Source organism: Cherax quadricarinatus, chromosome 44 (genome assembly GCF_038502225.1).
Source record: "Cherax quadricarinatus isolate ZL_2023a chromosome 44, ASM3850222v1, whole genome shotgun sequence".
NCBI classification, from domain to species: Eukaryota; Metazoa; Arthropoda; class Malacostraca; order Decapoda; family Parastacidae; genus Cherax; species Cherax quadricarinatus.
The window spans coordinates 10,836,772-10,860,209 of record NC_091335.1 but is presented as its reverse complement, the minus strand read 5'-3'; the positions used below and the strand labels follow the sequence as shown (position 1 = coordinate 10,860,209).

The 23,438-nt window shown below is 41.8% G+C and overlaps 1 protein-coding gene and 1 long non-coding RNA gene across 3 annotated transcripts in view; one reads left to right on the top strand and one right to left on the bottom strand.

Moving 5' to 3' along the window:
* LOC128705498 (aminoacylase-1B-like) overlaps positions 1-23,438 on the top strand; it is a 262,798-nt gene that overhangs the window by 37,458 nt on the left and 201,902 nt on the right. The window contains exons 7-9 of one of the 2 annotated variants that reach the window (XM_070094086.1): positions 4,893-4,972; positions 11,062-11,122; positions 19,442-19,656. The exons of the other annotated variant lie outside the window; for it this stretch is intronic. Coding sequence (XP_069950187.1) covers positions 4,893-4,972; positions 11,062-11,122; positions 19,442-19,594 — 294 coding nt within the window. The 3' untranslated portion in view covers positions 19,595-19,656. Of the gene's footprint in view, positions 1-4,892; positions 4,973-11,061; positions 11,123-19,441; positions 19,657-23,438 lie in introns of those variants that run through there. 2 annotated transcript variants of the gene reach the window in all.
* The window catches only part of LOC138853966 (uncharacterized), an 81,010-nt gene continuing 62,373 nt past the window's right edge, over positions 4,802-23,438 (bottom strand). Inside the window, exons 3-4 of the long non-coding RNA XR_011393147.1 lie at positions 8,752-8,859; positions 4,802-4,960 (exon numbers count right to left, since the gene is read on the bottom strand). This is a non-coding gene — a long non-coding RNA (uncharacterized lncRNA). The remainder of the gene's footprint in view (positions 4,961-8,751; positions 8,860-23,438) is intronic.

Here is a 23,438-nt window from a genome sequence, read left to right as displayed (position 1 = left end):
CTGACGTCCCGACTACAACTCAGTCTGTTCTCACATCTTCGCGTCCTTCCTCACAAGCCCAAGTATCGACAAGACCTCGTACGACACCTAATACCAATCGCCCCTCTACTCAGAAGTCCAAAAAATCCACATTGCTCAAATCTTCTTTGCCCCTTCCTTCCCTTCTTCCACCTCCACACTTTACCTTTCCAGTCTCTGTACCTAGTTCTTCCCCTCTCTCTGGCTCTATTACAAGTGTGGAGATTCACCCTCCTCCTCGTACTATGCCTTCCACCCCCGTCCCCTCCCAAGTTTCTCCCTCTTCTGCCACCTCCCAGGTTTCTGCCTCTTCTGTCCCCCCCCCCACACTTCATCTCCAGTCCCTTACACTTTTCCCTCCCCCTCTACTTTGGTACAGTCCATTACTGTCCCAATCTTTACTCACCCTCCTCCTCCTATCTCCAATATGGTCTCCCATACATCTTTGAATTCAGAAACACTTGAAGCCATTTCAGAATATATTGCAGAGACTAAACCTTCAATGGACACTGATTCACTTCCTGTTCCTTCTCTTCCCTCTCTTCCATCTTCACAACCCCATTCTTCGCAACGCTCCATTCCTTCGCTACTTGAACATCTTCCAATGCCACCACACGTTGACTTTTCTAACCCCTCTAGTCCGTAGGTGCCTTTACCTACAGATTCCTGATATTTTCTTCAACGCCAATCATGGCCTATTTACAGTGGAATATCCGCGGCCTCAGGGGTAATCAGGGTGAGCTTCAGATGTTGCTTTCCAGGTTTTCCCCTGTTGGTGCTTGCTTACAAGAACCAAAATTACACTCGGCTGTTTTCCAACCTATCTCAGGCTATAATTTATTGTATTCTTCGGATCCTTTCTCAGATGGGACCTTTAATGAAAGTGCCCTTCTTCTACGCAATGATATTCCGTACTGTCAACTATTTGTCCATACCTCGCTGCATTACACTGCAGCCCGTATCCACTTGAATAAGTGGTTTACAATATGTTCTTTATATCTCTCTCCTTCTCGAGCATTTTCTATCCCAGACTTTGCCTTTCTTGTTTCATCCTTACCACCACCACTTCTGTTACTTGGTGATTTTAATGCCCACCATTTCCTCTGGGGGGGGTCTCATTGTGACTCACGTGGCATTCAGTTGGAGGCTTTTCTCGCCTCTCACCCCCTCCATGTTTTAAATACGGGTACTCCCACCCATTTTGATCCTCGTACTCATACTCTCTCTTGCATCGATCTATCAGTCTGCTCTTCCTCCACTGCACTAGACTTCACCTGGTCTGTTCTACCAGACTTACATGACAGCGATCATTTTCCGATCATTCTTACTTCTCCTTCCTATTCACCACCTTTCCGTAGCCCTCGCTGGCAATTTGATCGGGCAAATTGGGATCTTTACTCACACCTCACTGCTTTTAGTGAGGTTCCTTCTTCATCCTCCATTGATGAGCTCCTACACATCTTCTCGACATCAGTTTATACCGCAGCTTCTCATTCTATACCCCAAACCTCAGGCAGGCATTCTCAGAAGTGCGTGCCTTGGTGGTCTCCTGCTTGTGCTCGTGCAGTACGTTTGAAACGTGCTGCATGGGGCAGGTACCGGTACAATAGAACCGCTGAGAGACTTGTTGATTTTAAGCAGAAGCGTGCGATCGCTCGCCGTGTCATCCGTGAAGCTAAACGCACTTGTTGGCGAGACTATGTTTCCACCATCACCTCTGCTTCTTCTATGAGTGCAGTCTGGAAAAAAGTGAGGAAATTGAGTGGTAAATACTCTCCTGACCCGGCTCCTGTTCTACGGGTCACTGGTGTTGATGTAGCAAACCCTCTCGACGTTGCCATTGAACTTGGCAACTTGGTCCGTATTTCCCGGGGGCTCCATCTATGCCCCTTGTTTCTTTCCTCAAAGTCTGCCAGAGAGTTAGTACCCTTGGACTTTTCTTCTCTCAGAGAAGAACAGTATAATGTGCCTTTTACACTTCAAGAACTGGAGGCAACGCTCTCAGCTTGCCGATCATCGGCAGCTGGGCCTGACGACATTCATATTCGTATGTTACAACATTTACATCGGTCAGCCCTTGTAGTCCTCTTACACCTCTTCAATCTTATTTGGGCACAAGGAGTTCTTCCCCAGCTGTGGAAATCTGCCATTGTTCTCCCTTTCCGCAAACCGGGTACTACAGGACATGATGCCTCCCACTATCGCCCCATCGCTCTTACTAGTGCAGTTTGCAAAGTGATGGAATGCCTCGTAAATCGACGTTTAATGTGGTATTTAGAGACTCACAACAGTCTCTCCGCTAGTCAATATGGCTTTCGTAAGGGTCGTTCTACCATAGACCCCTTACTACGCTTGGATACGTATGTTCGTAATGCCTTTGTGAATAATCACTCAGTTATTGCCATATTTTTTGACCTTGAGAAGGCATATGACACAACTTGGAGGTATAATATTTTGGCCCAGGCCCATTCCTTAGGCCTCCGAGGCAATCTACCATCCTTCCTTAAGAACTTTTTAACTGACAGACATTTCCGTGTTCGAGTCAATAATGTTCTTTCCCCTGACTTCGTCCAAGCTGAAGGTGTCCCTCAGGGATGTGTTCTAAGCACAACACTTTTTCTCCTTGCTATAAATGATTTGGCCTCTGTTCTTCCACCCAATATTTGGTCATCACTATGTTGATGACTTCGCTATTGCTTGTGCAGGCGCTGACTGTCACCTTATTGCAGTTTCTCTCCAGCATGCGGTCGACCGTGTTTCCACTTGGGCCACCACGCATGGGTTTAAATTTTCAAGTACCAAAACTCACCAAATTACTTTCACTAGACGCTCTGTTATCTCCGATCATCCTTTGTATCTCTATGGCTCCCGTATCCCCGAACGTGATACAGTCAGGTTTCTAGGCCTTCTCTTTGACCGTCGGTTATCCTGGAAACCTCACATTACCTCTCTGAAGGCAACTTGTCACAGCCGGCTAAACCTTCTTAAAACCCTTGCTCATCTTTCCTGGGGAGCTGATCGTCGAACTCTGCTTCGCCTACATTCAGCCCTCGTTTTATCGAAACTCGATTATGGTGACCAGATTTATTCCGCGGCCTCTCCTGCTACTCTCTCTAGCCTTAACTCTATCCATCACCAAGGCTTACGTTTGTGCCTTGGTGCTTTTCGCTCTTCCCCTGTTGAGAGCCTCTATACAGAAGCAAATGTTCCATCCTTGTCTGATCGCCGTGATGCCCATTGCCTTCGCTACTATGTACGCTGTCACGATCTACACAATCCTTCCATTTATAGAATGGTCACCGATATTAGTAGACATTCTTTATTCGTTCACCGCCCCTGTTTGCTCCGTCCCTTTTCTCTTCGCCTACATTCACTCTTGTCTTCCCTTCAGTTACCACCTTTATATGTTCATGTAGCATCTCACTTTTCCCTACCCCCCTGGGAAGTTCCAGCTGTTCGGGTCTGTTCTTTCTCACTCCCTTGCTCGAAAGCTCAACTGCCTACGGTGGCTTCCCGCTCTCTTTTTCTTGATCACTTCCACTCCCATTCTCATGCCACCGCTGTGTACACAGATGGCTCTAAGTCTTCAGACGGCGTCGGATTCGCAGCAGTGTTTCCGGACAGCGTCGTGCGAGGGCATTTACTATCTTCAGCTAGCATTTTTACTGCTGAACTGTATGCCATTCTTGCAGCACTTATTCGTATCGCATCTATGCCTGTGTCATCATTTGTAGTAGTCTCAGACTCCCTTAGTGCTCTACAGGCTATACGAAAATTTGATACATCTCATCCCCTAGTTCTCTGTATCCAACTTTGGCTACGCCGTATCTCTACCAAACAAAGATATTGTTTTTTGTTGGGTCCCTGGTCATGTCGACGTACAGGGCAATGAACAGGCAGACACTGCTGCGCGGTCAGCAGTACATGACCTACCAATTTCCTATCGAGGTGTTCCATTTCTGGACTATTTTGCTGCAATAGCTACCCACCTTCGCACCCGTTGGCAGCAACGTTGGTCAACTCTGCTCGGTAACAAACTTCATTCTGTTAAACTGAGCATAGGTTACTGGCCGTCTTCTTGTCATCAGTGCCGAGGTTGGGAGACCACTCTCTCCCGCCTTCGCATTGGCCACACTCGTCTTACTCATGGGTATCTCATGGAGAGGCACCCTGTTCCTCTCTGTGAGCAGTGTCAAGTTCCAGTATCGATTAGCCACATTCTGTTAGCCTGCCCTCTCTATCAACGAGCACGCAGAATTTACCTCCAACGTCGTCTCCGCTCTACTACTCTCTCTTTACCTTCCCTTCTTGCTGATGGACCCTCCTTTAATCCTGACTCTCTCATTGACTTCTTGACAACGACTGATTTACTCCACAAACTCTGATGATACTTTTCGCACTCCCCTCAGCCCTGTCTAGTTCAGTCTCTTGCTGCCCTTTACCCTTTCACCATCTACTGCCCCGCTGTTATCCGTAACCTATTACTCACCCATCTCCCTTTTGCCGCCTGATGCCCTCGCTTCCTTCCTGCCCTGCAGCGCTGTATAGTCCTTGTGGCTTAGCGCTTCTTTTTGATTATAATAATAATAATAACATATCTCCACCCTTCAGAGTGCAGGCACTTTAGTCTTGTCTATATTATAATTAAGTCTGGCTTCTGAGTTTGTTTTGCATGATTTTTTTCCTAAAGTGCATACAATGAACTACCGTATAAGGATACATAAGCATTATTAGCAATGTACCTCTGACATCACAAATTTTGGATTGAAGACAAAAGTATTGATGGTCTCACAAGAATGAAGCTTTTATTGTCATGAATACCTTCGATAATGCAACACTTTTATGAATTTTTAACCCAAGTGCCATTTTTTCAGTTAATGACGAAGGAAGTGACGTGTGTGGAAGATGGAAAGAATCCATGGTGGGATGCCTTCTCTGCTGCCTGCAAGAAAGAGTAACTATCAACTTCATTACATTAATGTAATACCTTGTGCACTCTACAGGAGAAAGGGATCATTTTTATAATGCAGGAAGTTATAATAAATGTACATTATAAATAATTAAAGGCTAATATTTATCTTTATGGTGATCAAAAAAAAAAAATTGTATGGATAAGTAAGATGTACAACAGTACTACTAAAGTCTAATATTTACAGAGGAGCTGGCAAAAACAGTGGAGAGGTAAAGATGTGATCAGTCCATCTCTTGAAGTAGTTAGGGCATCAGTCCCTCAACCTGGAGAATAGTTGTGCTCCATAGTCTGGAACTTCTATTCTATAGGATGAGGGACTTATCACCTCATAATTACTAACTCAAGGTTGGATTTGATCACATAATCTTTACCACTCCACTGCTTCTGCTGTCTCCTCTGTTTTTGACTGAAGAAGCCTACTGTGTAGGTGAAATATTTTGACAATGAAGATATGCAATTGTATACAGGCAGGCCCTGCTTTACAGCTCTTCACTTTACACCATTTTGTCGCTATGCAATGGTTTTCAGTTATACCCATTCTTCATAAAATATATTCATCACTCACTATAACTCACACGAGCTTTTAAATCTCTGCACAAAATTCAATTTAAACCAGCAAATAAGAGCCTACTAGACTGGAGAATACACTAGACCTCATCTTCACTAACAATGATGATCTGATAAGAAATGTCACCATATCAAAAACAATATACTCAGATCACAACATAATTGAGGTTCAGACATGTATGCGCGGAGCCCCAGACCGACATAATGAGACTAGTCACGAGGGAGCATTCACCAAATTCAACTTCAATAACAAAAACAAAGTGGGACCAAGTAAACCAAGTCCTAACCGATATAAGCTGGGAAGATATACTAAGCAACACAGACCCCAACTTATGCCTAGAACAGATTAACTCGGTGGCACTCGATGTATGCACGAGGCTTATTCCTCTAAGAAAAAGGTGGAGTAGATGTAAAATAGAAAGAGACAGGCGCTCCCTTTACAGGCGACGGAAAAGAATAACAGAGCGGCTAAAAGAGGTCAATATATCTGAAATGCGTAGGGAGACACTGGTCAGAGAAATAGCAAGCATCGAACTTAAGCTAAAAGAATCCTTTAGGAGTCAGGAATCGCGGGAAGAACTAAAGCCATAAATGAAATCGAAAGAAACCCAAAGTATTTCTTCTCCTATGCCAAATCAAAATTGAGAACAACGTCCAGTATTGGGCCCCTACTTAAACAAGATGGGTCCTACACAGATGACAGCAAGGAAATGAGTGAGCTACTCAAGTCCCAATATGACTCAGTTTTTAGCAAGCCGCTAACCAGACTGAGAGTCGAAGATCAAAATGAATTTTTTATGAGCCACAAAATTTGATTAACACAAGCCTATCCGATGTTATCCTGACGCCAAATGACTTCGAACAGGCGATAAATGACATGCCTATGCACTCTGCCCCAGGGCCAGACTCATGGAACTCTGTGTTCATCAAGAACTGCAAGAAGCCCCTATCACGAGCCTTTTCCATCCTATGGAGAGGGAGCATGGACACGGGGGTCGTCCCACAGTTACTAAAAACAACAGACATAGCCCCACTCCACAAAGGGGGCAGTAAAGCAACAGCAAAGAACTACAGACCAATAGCACTAACATCCCATATCATAAAAATCTTTGAAAGGGTCCTAAGAAGCAAGATCACCACCCATCTAGAAACCCATCAGTTACACAACCCAGGGCAACATGGGTTTAGAACAGGTCGCTCCTGTCTGTCTCAACTATTGGATCACTACGACAAGGTCCTAAATGCACTAGAAGACAAAAAGAATGCAGATGTAATATATACAGACTTTGCAAAAGCCTTCGACAAGTGTGACCATGGCATAATAGCGCACAAAATGCGTGCTAAAGGAATAACAGGAAAAGTCGGTCGGTGGATCTATAATTTCCTCACTAACAGAACACAGAGAGTAGTCGTCAACAGAGTAAAGTCCGAGGCAGCTACGGTGAAAAGCTCTGTTCCACAAGGCACAGTACTCGCTCCCATCTTGTTCCTCATCCTCATATCCAACATAGACAAGGATGTCAGCCACAGCACCGTGTCTTCCTTTGCAGATGACACCCGAATCTGCATAACAGTGTCTTCCATTGCAGACACTGCAAGGCTCCAGGCGGACATCAACCAAATCTTTCAGTGGGCTGCAGAAAACAATATGAAGTTCAACGATGAGAAATTTCAATTACTCAGATATGGTAAACATAAGGAAATTAAATCTTCATCAGAGTACAAAACAAATTCTGGCCACAAAATAGAGCGAAACACCAACGTCAAAGACCTGGGAGTGATTATGTCGGAGGATCTCACCTTCAAGGACCATAACATTGTATCAATCGCATCTCCTAGAAAAATGACAGGATGGATAATGAGAACCTTCAAAACTAGGGAGGCCAAGCCCATGATGACACTCTTCAGGTCACTTGTTCCATCTAGGCTGGAATATTGCTGCACACTAACAGCACCTTTCAAGGCAGGTGAAATTGCCGACCTAGAAAATGTACAGAGAACTTTCACGGCGCGCATAACGGAGATAAAACACCTCAATTACTGGGAGCGCTTGAGGTTCCTAAACCTGTATTCCCTGGAACGCAGGAGGGAGAGATACATGATTATATACACCTGGAAAATCCTAGAGGGACTAGTACCGAACTTGCACACGAAATCACTCACTATGAAAGCAAAAGACTTGGCAGACGATGCACCATCCCCCCAATGAAAAGCAGGGGTGTCACTAGCACGTTAAGAGACCATACAATAAGTGTCAGGGGCCCGAGACTGTTCAACTGCCTCCCAGCACACACAAGGGGAATTACCAACAGACCCCTGGCAGTCTTCAAGCTGGCACTGGACAAGCACCTAAAGTCAGTTCCTGATCGGCCGGGCTGTGGCTCGTACATTGGTTTGCATGGAGCCAGCAGCAACAGCCTGGTTGATCAGGCTCTGATCCACCAGGAGGCCTGGTCACAGACCGGGCCGCGGGGGCGTTGACCCCCGGAACTCTCTCCAGGTAAACTCCAGGTAAGCTAAGGAAAAATATTTTAAGGTAAGTAATGTGTGTACTGTATATGCATTTTTTAGGCTAGCTATATTGCTCACTTAATATATGATAGTGACAAATTGTTATCAGGCTTTTATATGCATTTGAAAGGGTTGGGGGGGGGGGGGAAGGCTATTTTTCACTTTACAATGATTTTAGCTTTACAGCAGTACCCAAGAACCTAACCTGTTATATAAGTGAGGCCTGGAACCTAACTTGTTGTATAAGCAGGGTCCACCTGTATCAGTTTAATGTCTCGCTAATTTGTAAGTGCTGATAGTCTTTCTGCTGCTGTGTGTATAATTTTTAAATGGGATTGTTTTCGTATTTTGTAATAGGAATCGAGGTTACACACGTTTGTGAAAAAAAAAAAAAGTTTGTAGCAGTTACTTGTCATTGATTTATGGTATACAAGAAAGCTTTGATGTACAGTAGACTCGTTTAACACTGTAGTTACGTTCCTGAAAATGCCGTGTTAAACAAACTGAAGATTATGGGAAAAATAGGGTTATGTTCCTCGGAGCCCCCAAAAACACCAAACAACTTGTTTTAGACCTCCAGATCTTACAAATATAAAAGGAATATGTAATTGTAGTTTATTGTTGTGAGGTATTATGTGTTTACTGCTTAAGACTACAAATGCAACAGAAATAATAGCACTTACCTTAAATTGTGGGTGCTGGTGTTTGTCAATGATTGTGGAGAGTTATGCTGTGACCCTACTGGGCTGAGGTGGATGGTAGAGGTTCTGGTACTGAAGTCAATGGTTGTACTGGAATGTGCATAAATTCTGTAATTTATTTCTGTTCTATTTTACCCTGCAGTATATACAACTGACAGTAAGGCATCAGCTGCTCTAGACACAGTCTCAGGGTCCTGTTCAGTGAAAAAGTCTGATTTTGTCATTCAGTAAGTCTCAGTCAGCTAATTCCTAGACTTGAATGCTTAAACCTTTCATCACTTGCGGGAACACTTGTATGCTTACTGGGTGCCATGATTGCTTGGCAGATTTAACAAATGGCAATGAAAATAAGAAAATACATATGTAAATAAACACAGTGAGCTTCCCGAGTATTGTTGCTCTACACACACGAGCCAAACTGAAGGCTGGGAGGGTGGTGTGGGTGGGTGGCTGAGGGAGACTTACCACTCTCCCAGACTTCAGTTTGGTTCATACATATGTAGGACAACAAGGTAAGTATTGGTTTGGAAATAGGGTAGTTGATGAGTGGAACAGTCTACCTAGTTGGGTTATTGAGGCTAGGACTTTGGGTAGTTTCAAATTTAGGTTGGATAAAAACACGAGTGAGAGGGATTGGATTTGAGTGGGAATTGCATATGAGTGGATAGAGTTATCAGAGCTTAATTCTTGGGTAGCATTGAAAATTGGGTTGGGCAAATGTTTTGTTAGTGGGATAGATTGTAAAGGACCTGCCTAGTATGGGCCAACAGGCCTGCTGCAGTGTTCCTCCTTTCTTGTGTTCTTATGTACTCGGGAAGCTCACATACAAGTGTTCCTGCAAGTGATAAGAAAAGGTTTAAACGTTCAAGTCTAGGAATTATGAAAATAATAGAGATATTAGAAAAGCTTAAGAATGGCCTTAATGAAGTGTCAGTTCGTACAATTAAAAAGAACTAGCTGACTGGCTGACTTGACTCAATGGTGTAACCTACAGACCATCCCTCCTGGAAGGCGACCGAGCACTCAAAATTTTTTCCCCTAATTTTATGAAGTATTAAACAAAAATGTACTGCAATTATTCAATTGTGCTATAACCAAAACGTGCAAAACAAAACCGTATTAGACAGTCTACTGCATGTTGAATGTCTTTTGCAAGATAAGTCAATTTAAAAGTGAACACTGGTGAGAAAGATGCATGATAATATACACTTGGAAGAACCCTGAAGGGACTAGTCCCAAACCTGCACATGGAAATCACTCCCTACAAAAGCAAAGACTCAGCAGGCAGTGCAACATACTCCCAGTAGGAAGTAGGGGATGATACGAGCACACTAAGAGATAACACAGTAAGTGTCAGGGACCTAAGACTGTTCATCTGCCTCCCAGCATACATAATGGGGATTACCATAGACCCCTGACTGCCTTCAAGAAGGCACTGGACAGGCACCTAAAATCAGTACCTGACCAGCAGGGCTGTGGTTCATGTGCGGCCAGCAGTAACAGCCTGGTTGATCAGACCCTGATCCACATCAAGGCCTGGTCATGGACTGGGCTGCAGGGATGTTGATCCATGAAACCTTCCAGGTATAGTGGTTCAGGGTAAATAATATTGGGGCAGACAGAAAATAAAATTTAGTGCCCCTCACACACATTTTTTTCTTTCTCTGTAGTTCAAAAGAAAATAATCTGGCTTCATCAATTTTGAAACCAAAACACAGTACCATAGTCATCAACAGCATTCTGACATATGTTGATTAGTCATGTCTACCACCTACATTTCCAATAAACTGAGACACCACTCTAGAACAAGGTCATTATTAAAGTTCATTGTAGCTTATAAAATTTAAGTGAGAAATATGCAATTGCTGTGGATGACTAGTCAGATCACCTACCAAATACAGGCTCTCCTCACTTAGCGACGTACTTGTTTACCAACACCTCGGACTTACGATAGGCTCTCTGACCAGTATTCATACCTAAAAAATGTATATTAGAGCTGATTTCCTCTATTCTCTTGATTTCAATATGCAGTACACTACTGTATAAACATTTAAAAATATACCAGAAATGCTATAAATGGTGCAAAGGTGACATTAAAACAATATCAGAGATGGTCGACACAAACTACCATTAAAGTGTGCTCCTCACTTAGCGATGAATTCGTTTAATGATGTGGTCTTAGGAATGGAACTCCATCGTTAAGTGAGGAGAGGCTGTACTGTATTAGTAACTGGAGGCACAGGTTGGGCTTCCATAATAACCAGAATGTTTTATATGACATTTTATTTTCAGGAATGTACAACTAGAGAAGAAAATATTTCCTGCATCTACAGATATGAAATACGTCAGACAGGTATGTTTGAAACTGCATCTAGAATTATTGCTGTATAAAAGGCATTTTTTTAATATTAAATAATAAAAGTATATAGCAATTTATCATGAATAAGGTGTAATTATCACTATATACAGTCTTAGGAAATAAAATTTCCTGGGAAAATGTGTAAAAATGTTACAGTACTTGAAATGTGTAAAGATCCTAATGTGTATCAGTATTCATTTTAATGTTCTGTATTTATAAAGGTAAACAATAATTTTTTTTTTTTTTCAACAAGTCGGCCGTCTCCCACCGAGGCAGGGTGATCCAAAAAAGAAAGAATATCCCCAAAAAGAAAATGCTTTCATCATCATTCAACACTTTCACCACACTCACACATAATCACTGTTTTTGCAGAGGTGCTCAGAATACAACAGTTTAGAAGCATATACGTATAAAGATACACAACATATCCCTCCAAACTGCCAATATCCCAAACCCCTCCTTTAAAGTGCAGGCATTGTACTTCCCATTTCCAGGACTCAAGTCCGACTATATGAAAATAACCGGTTTCCCTGAATCCCTTCACTAAATATTACCCTGCTCACACTCCAACAGATCGTCAGGTCCCACGTACCATTCGTCTCCAGTCGCTCCTATCTAACACGCTCACACACGCTTGCTGGAAGTCCAAGCCCCTTGCCCACAAAACCTCCTTTACCCCCCCTCTCCAACCCTTTCGAGGACGACCCCTACCTCGCCTTCCTTCCCCTATAGATTTATATGCTTTCCATGTCATTCTACTTTGATCCATTCTCTAAATGACCAAACCACCTCAACAACCCCTCTTCTGCCCTCTGACTAATACTTTTATTAACTCCACACCTTTTCCTAATTTCCACACTCTGAATTTTCTGCATAATATTTACACCACACATTGCCCTTAGACAGGACATCTCCACTGCCTCCAACCGTCTCCTTGCTGCTGCATTTACTACCCAAGCTTCACATCCGTATAAGAGTGTTGGTACTACTATACTTTCATACATTCCCTTCTTTGCCTCCATAGATAACATTTTTTGACTCCACATATACCTCAATGCACCACTCGTCTTTTTTCCCTCATCAATTCTATGATTAACCTCATCCTTCATAAATCCATCCGCCGACACGTCAACTCCCAAGTATCTGAAAACATTCACTTCTTCCATACTCCTCCTCCCCAATTTGATATCCAATTTTTCTTTATCTAAATCATTTGATACCCTCATCACCTTACTCTTTTCTATGTTCACTTTCAACTTTCTACCTTTACACACATTCCCAAACTCATCCACTAACCTTTGCAATTTTTCTTTAGAATCTCCCATAAGCACAGTATCATCAGCAAAAAGTAACTGTGTTAATTCCCATTTTGAATTTGATTCCCCATAATTTAATCCCACCCCTCTCCCGAACACTCTAGCATTTACTTCTTTTACAACCCCATCTATAAATATATTAAACAACCATGGTGACATTACACATCCCTGTCTAAGACCTACTTTTACTGGGAAGTAGTCTCCCTCTCTTCTACACACCCTAACCTGAGCCTCACTATCCTCATAAAAACTCTTTACAGCATATAGTAACTTACCACCTATTCCATATACTTGCAACATCTGCCACATTGCTCCCCTATCCACTCTATCATATCATAATACACTACATTAAGTAGCAGATAAGATGTTCTTGGTTGCTTTGGAAAAAACACAGAAAATAAATGATATCCTTCAAAATTAGTCATAATACTGTTGTTGGACAATTCATCATTGCTAATAATCCACTTTGTAGAGAAAATACTTTAGGTAACATTTTGATTCTTAGTGGACCATTATCAAGATGTAAATTAATAATCCAAGAAGGTAAAGGCACTTAAATTACTAGGAACAGTAGTAGTAGTGGATTGGTAGACAGCAACCACCCAGGGAGGTACTACCGTCCTGCCAAGTGCGTGTAAATTGAAAGCCTGTAATTGTTTTACATGGTAGGATTGCTGGTGTCTTTTGTCTGTCTCATAAATATGCAAGATTACAGGCATGTCTTGCTACTTCTACTTACACTTAGGTCACACTACACATACATGTACACATTTATTTATACACACTCATCTGAGTTTTCTTTGATTTTATCCTAATAGTTCTTGGTCTTATTACTTTTCCTTTTATATCCATGGGGAAGTGGAATAAGAATCTTTCCTCCGTAAGCCATGCGTGTTGTAAAAGTCAACTAAAATGCCGGGAACAATGGGCTAGTAACCCCTTTTCCTGTAAATTTTACTAAAAAAAGAAGAAAATTGTCAAAGTGGGAAGTCTGAATGTGCATGGATGTTGTGCAAATGATAAGAAAGATGATTGTGGATGTTATGAATGAGAAGAAGCTGGATGTCCTGGCTTTAAGTGAAACAAAGCTGAAGGGGGTGGGAGAGTTTCAATGGAGAGGAATAAATGGGATTAGGTCAGGGGTTTCAAATAGAGTTAGAGCTAAAGGAGTAGCAATAATGAAGGATAAGCTATGGCAGGAAAAGATGGACTATAAATGCATTAATTCAAGGATTATGTGGAGTAAAATAAAGGTTGGATGTGAAAAGTGGGTTATATTAAGCGTATATGCACCTGGAGAAGAAAGAAGTGTAGAGGAGAGAGAGAGATTTTGGGAAATGTTGAGTGAATGCGTGGGGAGTTTTGAACCAAGTGTGAGAATACTTGTGGTTGGGGATTTCAATGCTAAAGTGGGTAAAAATGTTGTGGAAGGAGTATTAGGTAAATTTGGGGTGCCAGGGGTAAATGTAAATGGAGAGCCTTTAATTGAGCTATGTGTAGAAAGAGATTTGGTAATAAGTAATACATATTTTATGAAAAAGTGGATAAATAAATATACAAGGTATGGTGTAGCATGTAATGAAAGTAGTTTGTTAGATTATGTATTGGTGGATAAAAGGTTAATGGGTAGGCTCCAGGATGTACATGTTTATAGAGAGGCAACTGATATATCGGATCATTATTTAGTTGTAGCTACAGTTAGAGGTAGATGGGACAAGAGGAAGGTGGCAACAACAAGTAGGAGGGAAGTGAAAGTGTATAAACTAAGGGAGGAGGAAGTTCGGGCGAGATATAAGCGACTGTTGGCAGAAAGGTGGGCTAGTGCAAAGATGGGTAGCAGGGGGGTTGAAGAGGGTTGGATGAGTTTTAAAAATGCAGTATTAGAATGTGGGGCAGAAGTTTGTGGTGCGTTGAGGTATATGTGGAGTCAAAAAACGTTATCTATGGAGGCAAAGAAGGGAATGTATGAAAGTATAGTAGTACCAACACACTTATATGGGTGTGAAGCTTGGGTTGTGAATGCAGCAGCGAGGAGGTGGTTGGAGGCAGTGGAGATGTCCTGTCTAAGGGTAATGTGTGGTGTAAATATTATGCAGAAAATTCGGAGTGTGGAAATTAGGAGAAGGTGCGGAGTTAATAAAAATATTAGTCAGAGGGCTGAAGAGGGGTTGTTGAGGTGGTTTGGTCATTTAGAGAGAATGGATCAAAGTAGAATGACATGGAGAGCATTTAAATCTGTATGAGAAGGAAGGCGGGGTAGGGGTCGTCCTCGAAAAGGTTGGAAGGGAGGTTTTGTGGGCGAGGGGCTTGGACTTCCAGCAGGCGTGCATGAGCCTGTTCGATAGGAGTGAATGGAGACGAATGGTATTTGGGACCTGACAATCTGTTGGAGTGCGAGCAGGGTAATATTTAGGGAAGGGATTCAGGGAAACCGGTTATTTTTATATAGCTGGACTCGAGTCCTGGAAATGGGAAGTACAATGCCTGCATTCTAAAGGAGGGGTTCGGGATATTAGCAGTTTGGAGGGATATGTTGTGTATCTTTATATGTATATGCTTCTAAACTGTTGTGTTCTGAGCACCTCTGCAAAAACAGTGATTATGTGTGAGTGAGGTGAAAGTGTTGAATGATGAAAGTATTTTCTTTTTGGGTCACCCTGCCTCGGTGGGAGACGGCTGACTTGTTGAAAGAAAAAAAAGTTGAAGTCCCTTGATTTGTATTCCCTGAAATGCAGGAGATGCATGATAATATAAACATGGAAAATCCTAGAGGGATTAGTACCAAACTTGCAAATGTAAATCACTCCCTATGAAAGCAAAAGACTCGGCAAGAGATGCAACATTCCCCCGATGAAAAGCAGGGGCTCTACGAGTACACTGAGAGACAACACAGTAAGTGTCAGGGGCCCAAGACTGTTCAAGTGCCTCCTAGCATACATAAGGGGGATTACCAATAGACCCCTTTCTGTCTTCACGGCACTGGACAGGCACCTAAAGTCAGTGCAGTAATGTTGAATGATCAGTTATGGAAGGAGAAAAGAGAATATGAATGTGTAAATGCAAGAATTATGTGGATTAAAGTAAAGGTTGGATGCGAGAAGTGGATCATAATAAGCGTGTATGCACCTGGAGAAGAGAGGAATGCAGAGGAGAGAGAGAGATTTTGGGAGATGTTAAGTGAATGTATAGGAGCCTTTGAACCAAGTGAGAGAGTAATTATGGTAGGGGACCTGAATGCTAAAGTAGGAGAAACTTTTAGAGAGGGTGTGGTAGGTAAGTTTGGGGTGCCAGGTGTAAATGATAATGGGAGCCCTTTGATTGAACTTTGTATAGAAAGGGGTTTAGTTATAGGTAATACATATTTTAAGAAAAAGAGGATAAATAAGTATACAAGATATGATGTAGGGCGAAATGACAGTAGTTTGTTGGATTATGTATTGGTAGATAAAAGACTGTTGAGTAGACTTCAGGATGTACATGTTTATAGAGGGGCCACAGATATATCAGATCACTTTCTAGTTGTAGCTACACTGAGAGTAAAAGGTAGATGGGATACAAGGAGAATAGAAGCATCAGGGAAGAGAGAGGTGAAGGTTTATAAACTAAAAGAGGAGGCAGTTAGGGAAAGATATAAACAGCTATTGGAGGATAGATGGGTTAATGAGAGCATAGGCAATGGGGTCGAAGAGGTATGGGGTAGGTTTAAAAATGTAGTGTTAGAGTGTTCAGCAGAAGTTTGTGGTTACAGGAAAGTGGGTGCGGGAGGGAAGAGGAGCGATTGGTGGAATGATGATGTAAAGAGAGTAGTAAGGGAGAAAAAGTTAGCATATGAGAAGTTTCTACAAAGTAGAAGTGATGCAAGGAGGGAAGAGTATATGGAGAAAAAGAGAGAGGTTAAGAGAGTGGTGAAGCAATGTAAAAAGAGAGCAAATGAGAGAGTGGGTGAGATGTTATCAACAAATTTTGTTGAAAATAAGAAAACGTTTTGGAGTGAGATTAACAAGTTAAGGAAGCCTAGAGAACAAATGGATTTGTCAGTTAAAAATAGGAGAGGAGAGTTATTAAATGGAGAGTTAGAGGTATTGGGAAGATGGAGGGAATATTTTGAGGAATTGTTAAATGTTGATGAAGATGCAAGTGATGCAAGGAGGGAAGAGTATATGGAGAAAAAGAGAGAGGTTAAGAGAGTGGTGAAGCAATGTAAAAAGAGAGCAAATGAGAGAGTGGGTGAGATGTTATCAACAAATTTTGTTGAAAATAAGAAAACGTTTTGGAGTGAGATTAACAAGTTAAGGAAGCCTAGAGAACAAATGGATTTGTCAGTTAAAAATAGGAGAGGAGAGTTATTAAATGGAGAGTTAGAGGTATTGGGAAGATGGAGGGAATATTTTGAGGAATTGTTAAATGTTGATGAAGATAGGGAAGCTGTGATTTCGTGTATAGGGCAAGGAGGAATAACATCTTGTAGGAGTGAGGAAGAGCCAGTTGTGAGTGTGGGGAAAGTTCGTGAGGCAGTAGGTAAAATGAAAGGGGGTAAGGCAGCCGGGATTGATGGGATAAAGATAGAAATGTTAAAAGCAGGTGGGGATATAGTTTTGGAGTGGTTGGTGCAATTATTTAATAAATGTATGGAAGAGGGTAAGGTACCTAGGGATTGGCAGAGAGCATGCATAGTTCCTTTGTATAAAGGCAAAGGGGACAAAAGAGAGTGCAAAAATTATAGGGGGATAAGTCTGTTGAGTATACCTGGTAAAGTGTATGGTAGAGTTATTATTGAAAGAATTAAAAGTAAGACTGAGAATAGGATAGCAGATGAACAAGGAGGCTTTAGGAAAGGTAGGGGGTGTGTGGACCAGGTGTTTACAGTGAAACATATAAGTGAACAGTATTTAGATAAGGCTAAAGAGGTCTTTGTGTCATTTATGGATTTGGAAAAGGCGTATGACAGGGTGGATAGGGGGCAATGTGGCAGATGTTGTAGGTGTATGGTGTAGGAGGTAGGTTACTGAAAGCAGTGAAGAGTTTTTACGAGGATAGTGAGGCTCAAGTTAGAGTACATAGGAAAGAGGGAAATTATTTCCCAGTAAAAGTAGGCCTTAGACAAGGATGTGTGATGTCACCGTGGTTGTTTAACATATTTATAGATGGGGTTGTAAGAGAAGTAAATGCGAGGGTCTTGACAAGAGGCGTGGAGTTAAAAGATAAAGAATCACACAAAGTGGGAGTTGTCACAGTTGCTCTTTGCTGATGACACTGTGCTCTTGGGAGATTCTGAAGAGAAGTTGCAGAGATTGGTGGATGAATTTGGTAGGGTGTGCAAAAGAAGCAAATTAAAAGTGAATACAGGAAAGAGTAAGGTTATGAGGATAACAAAAATATTAGGTGATGAAAGATTGGATATCAGATTGGAGGGAGAGAGTATGGAGGAGGTGAATGTATTCAGATATTTGGGAGTGGACGTGTCAGCGGATGGGTCTATGAAGGATGAGGTGAATCATAGAATTGATGAGGGGAAAAGGGTGAGTGGTGCACTTAGGAGTCTGTGGAGACAAAGAACTTTGTCCTTGGAGGCAAAGAGGGGAATGTATGAGAGTATAGTTTTACCAACACTCTTATATGGGTGTGAAGCATGGGTGATGAATGTTGCAGCAAGGAGAAGGCTGGAGGCAGTGGAGATGTCATGTCTGAGGGCAATGTGTGGTGTGAATATAATGCAGAGAATTCGTAGTTTGGAAGTTAGGAAGAGGTGCGGGATTACCAAAACTGTTGTCCAGAGGGCTGAGGAAGGGTTGTTGAGGTGGTTCGGACATGTAGAGAGAATGGAGCGAAACAGAATGACTTCAAGAGTGTATCAGTCTGTAGTGGAAGGAAGGCGGGGTAGGGGTTGGCCTAGGAAAGGTTGGAGGGAGGGGGTAAAGGAGGTTTTGTGTGCGAGGGGCTTGGACTTCCAGCAGGTGTGCGTGAGCGTGTTTGATAGGAGTGAATGGAGACGAATGGTTTTTAATACTTGACGTGCTGTTGGAGTGTGAGCAAAGTAACATTTATGAAGGGGTTCAGGGAAACCGGCAGGCCGGACTTGAGTCCTGGAGATGGGAAGTACAGTGCCTGCACTCTGAAGGAGGGGTGTTAATGTTGCAGTTTAAAAACTGTAGTGTAAAGCACCCTTCTGGCAAGACAGTGATGGAGTGAATAATGGTGAAAGTTTTTCTTTTTCGGGCCACCCTGCCTTGGTGGGAATCGGCCAGTGTGATAAAAAAAAAAAAAAAAAAAGTTAAATACAAAAAAAGAGTATTCCTGTTAGATCATCACCCTACCTAATAAGAAGAGTGGAGGTGAAATGACTTCCCAAACCAGGTAAGTTTAATATTACCAGGAGTAGATACTAAAAAAAACTCAGACTTGAAGAAATCTAGTGTTTTACAGTGGCCTGCTAGATTGCAGTGTAGGCAGTGACAGTGATGTTGCTAGGGTTGGTGTCACCCGGGGGCGGAATCTTTGGTGTCATCCCCATGAAATTCAAGTCTACGTCATCTTCTCTAAATGCCCAAATCACCTCAACAACCCTCTGAATTATACCTCCCCCCCCCCTTTTTTTTTTTTTAAATACGCCCTTTTAAATTTGTCTACCAGTCTTTGCAACTTCTCTGCAGAATTTCCCAAAAGAAGTGTCATCAGCAATGAACAACTGTGATGTCTCCCACTTTGTATCTTAATCCCATACCTCTTCCCTACACCCTTGCATTCACTTCTCTTTACAACCCATCCATATCTAAGGAACCTGTTTAATGGTAGATGAATGTGGGGGAACAATTGTAAAGAAACTTGTTCAATGTCTTCACCTGCCCCAGGTTGTGAGTGAAAGGTGCTACCAAATGAGCTACAAGGTACATGAATGTTGTGTTGTCTTAGGGTATTTTCTATCATATTGAAGTTAAGTTCACCCTTGCTTTGGGTAATGGCTCATTATCTGACTGCTAACTGCTTTTTCTTTTTTCAGCTTGGTATCAATGCTTTGGGATTTTCTCCAATGAATCACACACCACGTCTGCTACATGACCATAATGAATTTCTTAATGAGAAGATATTTCTTCGTGGTATAGATATATATTATTCTATTATATTGAACCTGGCTAACCTGAAGCCTTACTAAGACTTTGTTCCTTATTTTACAGACAAATAAGCTCTCTTGTTAATGTGTTTTATAAACTATTTTTCTAAATAGTATATATATTCTATATTATTGTACCCACGAACAAGTGGTATTGATCAATAACTATATAAAAGAATGAATTTCACTACAATTAATTGTAAACTTGTATTTATTATTATTTTTTTTATTATCACACTGGCCGATTCCCACCAAGGCAGGGTGGCCCGAAAAAGAAAAACTTTCACCATCATTCGCTCCATCACTGTCTTGCCAGAAGGGTGCTTTACACTACAGTTTTTAAACTGCAACATTAACACCCCTCCTTCAGAGTGCAGGCACTGTACTTCCCATCTCCAGGACTCAAGTCCGGCCTGCCGGTTTCCCTGAATCCCTTCATAAATGTTACTTTGCTCACACTCCAACAGCACGTCAAGTATTAAAAACCATTTGTCTCCATTCACTCCTATCAAACACGCTCACGCATGCCTGCTGGAAGTCCAAGCCCCTCACACACAAAACCTCCTTTACCCCCTCCCTCCAACCCTTCCTAGGCCGACCCCTACCCCGCCTTCCTTCCACTACAGACTGATACACTCTTGAAGTCATTCTGTTTCGCTCCATTCTCTCTACATGTCCGAACCACCTCAACAACCCTTCCTCGGCCCTCTGGACAACAGTTTTGGTAATCCCGCACCTCCTCCTAACTTCCAAACTACGAATTCTCTGCATTATATTCACACCACACATTGCCCTCAGACATGACATCTCCACTGCCTCCAGCCTTCTCCTCGCTGCAACATTCATCACCCACGCTTCACACCCATATAAGAGCGTTGGTAAAACTATACTCTCATACATTCCCCTCTTTGCCTCCAAGGACAAAGTTCTTTGTCTCCACAGACTCCTAAGTGCACCACTCACTCTTTTTCCCTCATCAATTCTATGATTCACCTCATCTTTCATAGACCCATCCGCTGACACGTCCACTCCCAAATATCTGAATACATTCACCTCCTCCATACTCTCTCCCTCCAATCTGATATCCAATCTTTCATCACCTAATCTTTTTGTTATCCTCATAACCTTACTCTTTCCTGTATTCACCTTTAATTTTCTTCTTTTGCACACCCTACCAAATTCATCCACCAATCTCTGCAGCTTCTCTTCAGAATCTCCCAAGAGCACAGTGTCATCAGCAAACAGCAGCTGTGACAACTCCCACTTTGTGTGTGATTCTTTATCTTTTAACTCCACGCCTCTTGCCAAGACCCTCGCATTTACTTCTCTTACAACCCCATCTATAAATATATTAAACAACCACGGTGACATCACACATCCTTGTCTAAGGCCTACTTTTACTGGGAAAAAATTTCCCTCTTTCCTACATACTCTAACTTGAGCCTCACTATCCTCGTAAAAACTCTTCACTGCTTTCAGTAACCTACCTCCTACACCATACACTTGCAACATCTGCCACATTGCCCCCCTATCCACCCTGTCATACGCCTTTTCCAAATCCATAAATGCCACAAAGACCTCTTTAGCCTAATCTAAATACTGTTCACTTATATGTTTCACTGTAAACACCTGGTCCACACACCCCCTACCTTTCCTAAAGCCTCCTTGTTCATCTGCTATCCTATTCTCCGTCTTACTCTTAATTCTTTCAATTATAACTCTACCATACACTTTACCAGGTACACTCAACAGACTTATCCCCCTATAATTTTTGCACTCTCTTTTATCCCCTTTGCCTTTATACAAAGGAACTATACAAAGGAACGGGTATTAAGTCTGAAGTAACACATACAGAGTCTGTTTGGATAGAATTTTCAGAGGGGCATGAAAAACTGATTTTAGGAGTGATATACCGTCCCCCTAACTTAGATAGGGACCAAGGGAAACTACTATGGGAGGAAATTGTTAAGGCCACAAGGCACGATAATGTAGTAATTCTAGGAGACTTTAACTTTAGTCATGTTGATTGGAATTTCTTGACTGGGAATTTAGAATCGTACGACTTCTTAGAAGTATTTCAGGATTGTTTTTTGAAGCAGTTTGTGACAGAACCTACAAGGGGAAATAACCTGCTTGACTTAGTTATGGCAAACAATGAATCCCTTGTTAATAATTTAGAAATTTCAGAGGAACTGGGTGCTAGCGACCACAAATCAATTACATTTAGCATTGAATGGAAGTACGATAGTAGCGATAACTCAGTAACAGTCCCAGATTTTCGCTTAGCAGATTACGATGGGCTTAAAGAACACTTATCATCTGTTGACTGGGGTAACGAAGAGAGCTATCAATATGACAGTTTTCTGAACACTATACATGCTGCTCAAAGAGCGTTTATCCCATATAAAGAAATTAGATCAAATAGAAATGACCCAAAATGGATGAATAATAGGCTCAAATATCTACTAGGGCATAAGAAAGGAATTTATAGGCGTATCAAAAGAGGTGAGGGTCATCTTATGAATCAGTATATTGACATTAAGAGGGACATTAAAAAGGGGATAAGAAAAGCTAAAAGGGACTATGAAATTAAAGTTGCTAGGGATTCTAAAACTAACCCAAAAAGTTTTTTCCAGGTCTATAGAACAAAAGTTAGAGATAAGATAGGTCCCCTTAAAAATAACTATGGGCACCTTACTGACAATGAGAATGAAATGTGCTTGATTTTAAATAATTATTTTCTCTCAGTTTTTACACAGGAAGACACTAACAATATTCCAGTAATTAATTTTTACAGTGGGCTAGAAGAAGATAAATTATGTAACATCACAGTCACTAGTGAGATGGTTGTGAGGCAGATAGACAGACTGAAGCAAAATAAGTCGCCGGGTCCTGATGAGGTTTTTTCAAGGGTTCTTAAGGAATGCAAAATGGAACTCTGTGAACCATTAACTAATATTTTTAATTTATCTCTTCAAACAGGTGTAGTGTCTGATATGTGGAAGATGGCTAATGTAACTCCTATTTTTAAAACAGGGGACAAGTCGTTACCGTCAAATTACCGCCCAATAAGCCTGACCTCAATTGTAGGCAAATTACTAGAGTCAATTATAGCTGAGATTATAAGAAGCCATCTCGATAAGCATAGCTTGATTAATGATACTCAGCATGGATTCACAAGAGGCCGGTCTTGTCTAACTAATTTATTAACTTTCTTCAGTAAAGCTTTTGAGGCTGTTGACCACAATAAAGAATTTGATATTATTTACTTAGATTTTAGTAAGGCTTTTGATAGAGTTCCGCACCATAGACTGTTAAAGAAAGTGGCAGCCCATGGCATTGGGGGAAAAGTGCTCTCGTGGATCGAGTCATGGCTCACTGACAGGAAGCAGAGAGTGTCCATAAATGGGGTTAAATCCGAGTGGGGATCTGTAACAAGTGGCGTTCCACAGGGATCAGTCTTGGGCCCGTTGTTGTTTATAATATATATCAATGATCTTGATGAGGGAATTACTAGTGATATGAGCAAATTCGCCGATGACACAAAGATAGGTAGGATAATTGATTCAAACGTAGATGTTAGGGAACTTCAGGAGGACTTAAACAAACTCTATTCTTGGTCAGAAAAGTGGCAGATGCAGTTCAATGTAGATAAGTGCAAGGTTCTGAAGCTTGGGAGTGCCCATAACCCTAGTACTTATAAATTAAATGATGTAGAACTTAGCCATACAGATTGCGAAAAGGACTTGGGGGTTATGGTGAGCAGCAACCTTAAACCAAGACAGCAATGCCTAAGCGTACGTAATAAGGCAAATAGATTACTGGGATTTATATCAAGAAGTGTAAGCAACAGAAGTCCAGAGGTCATACTGCAGCTTTATACATC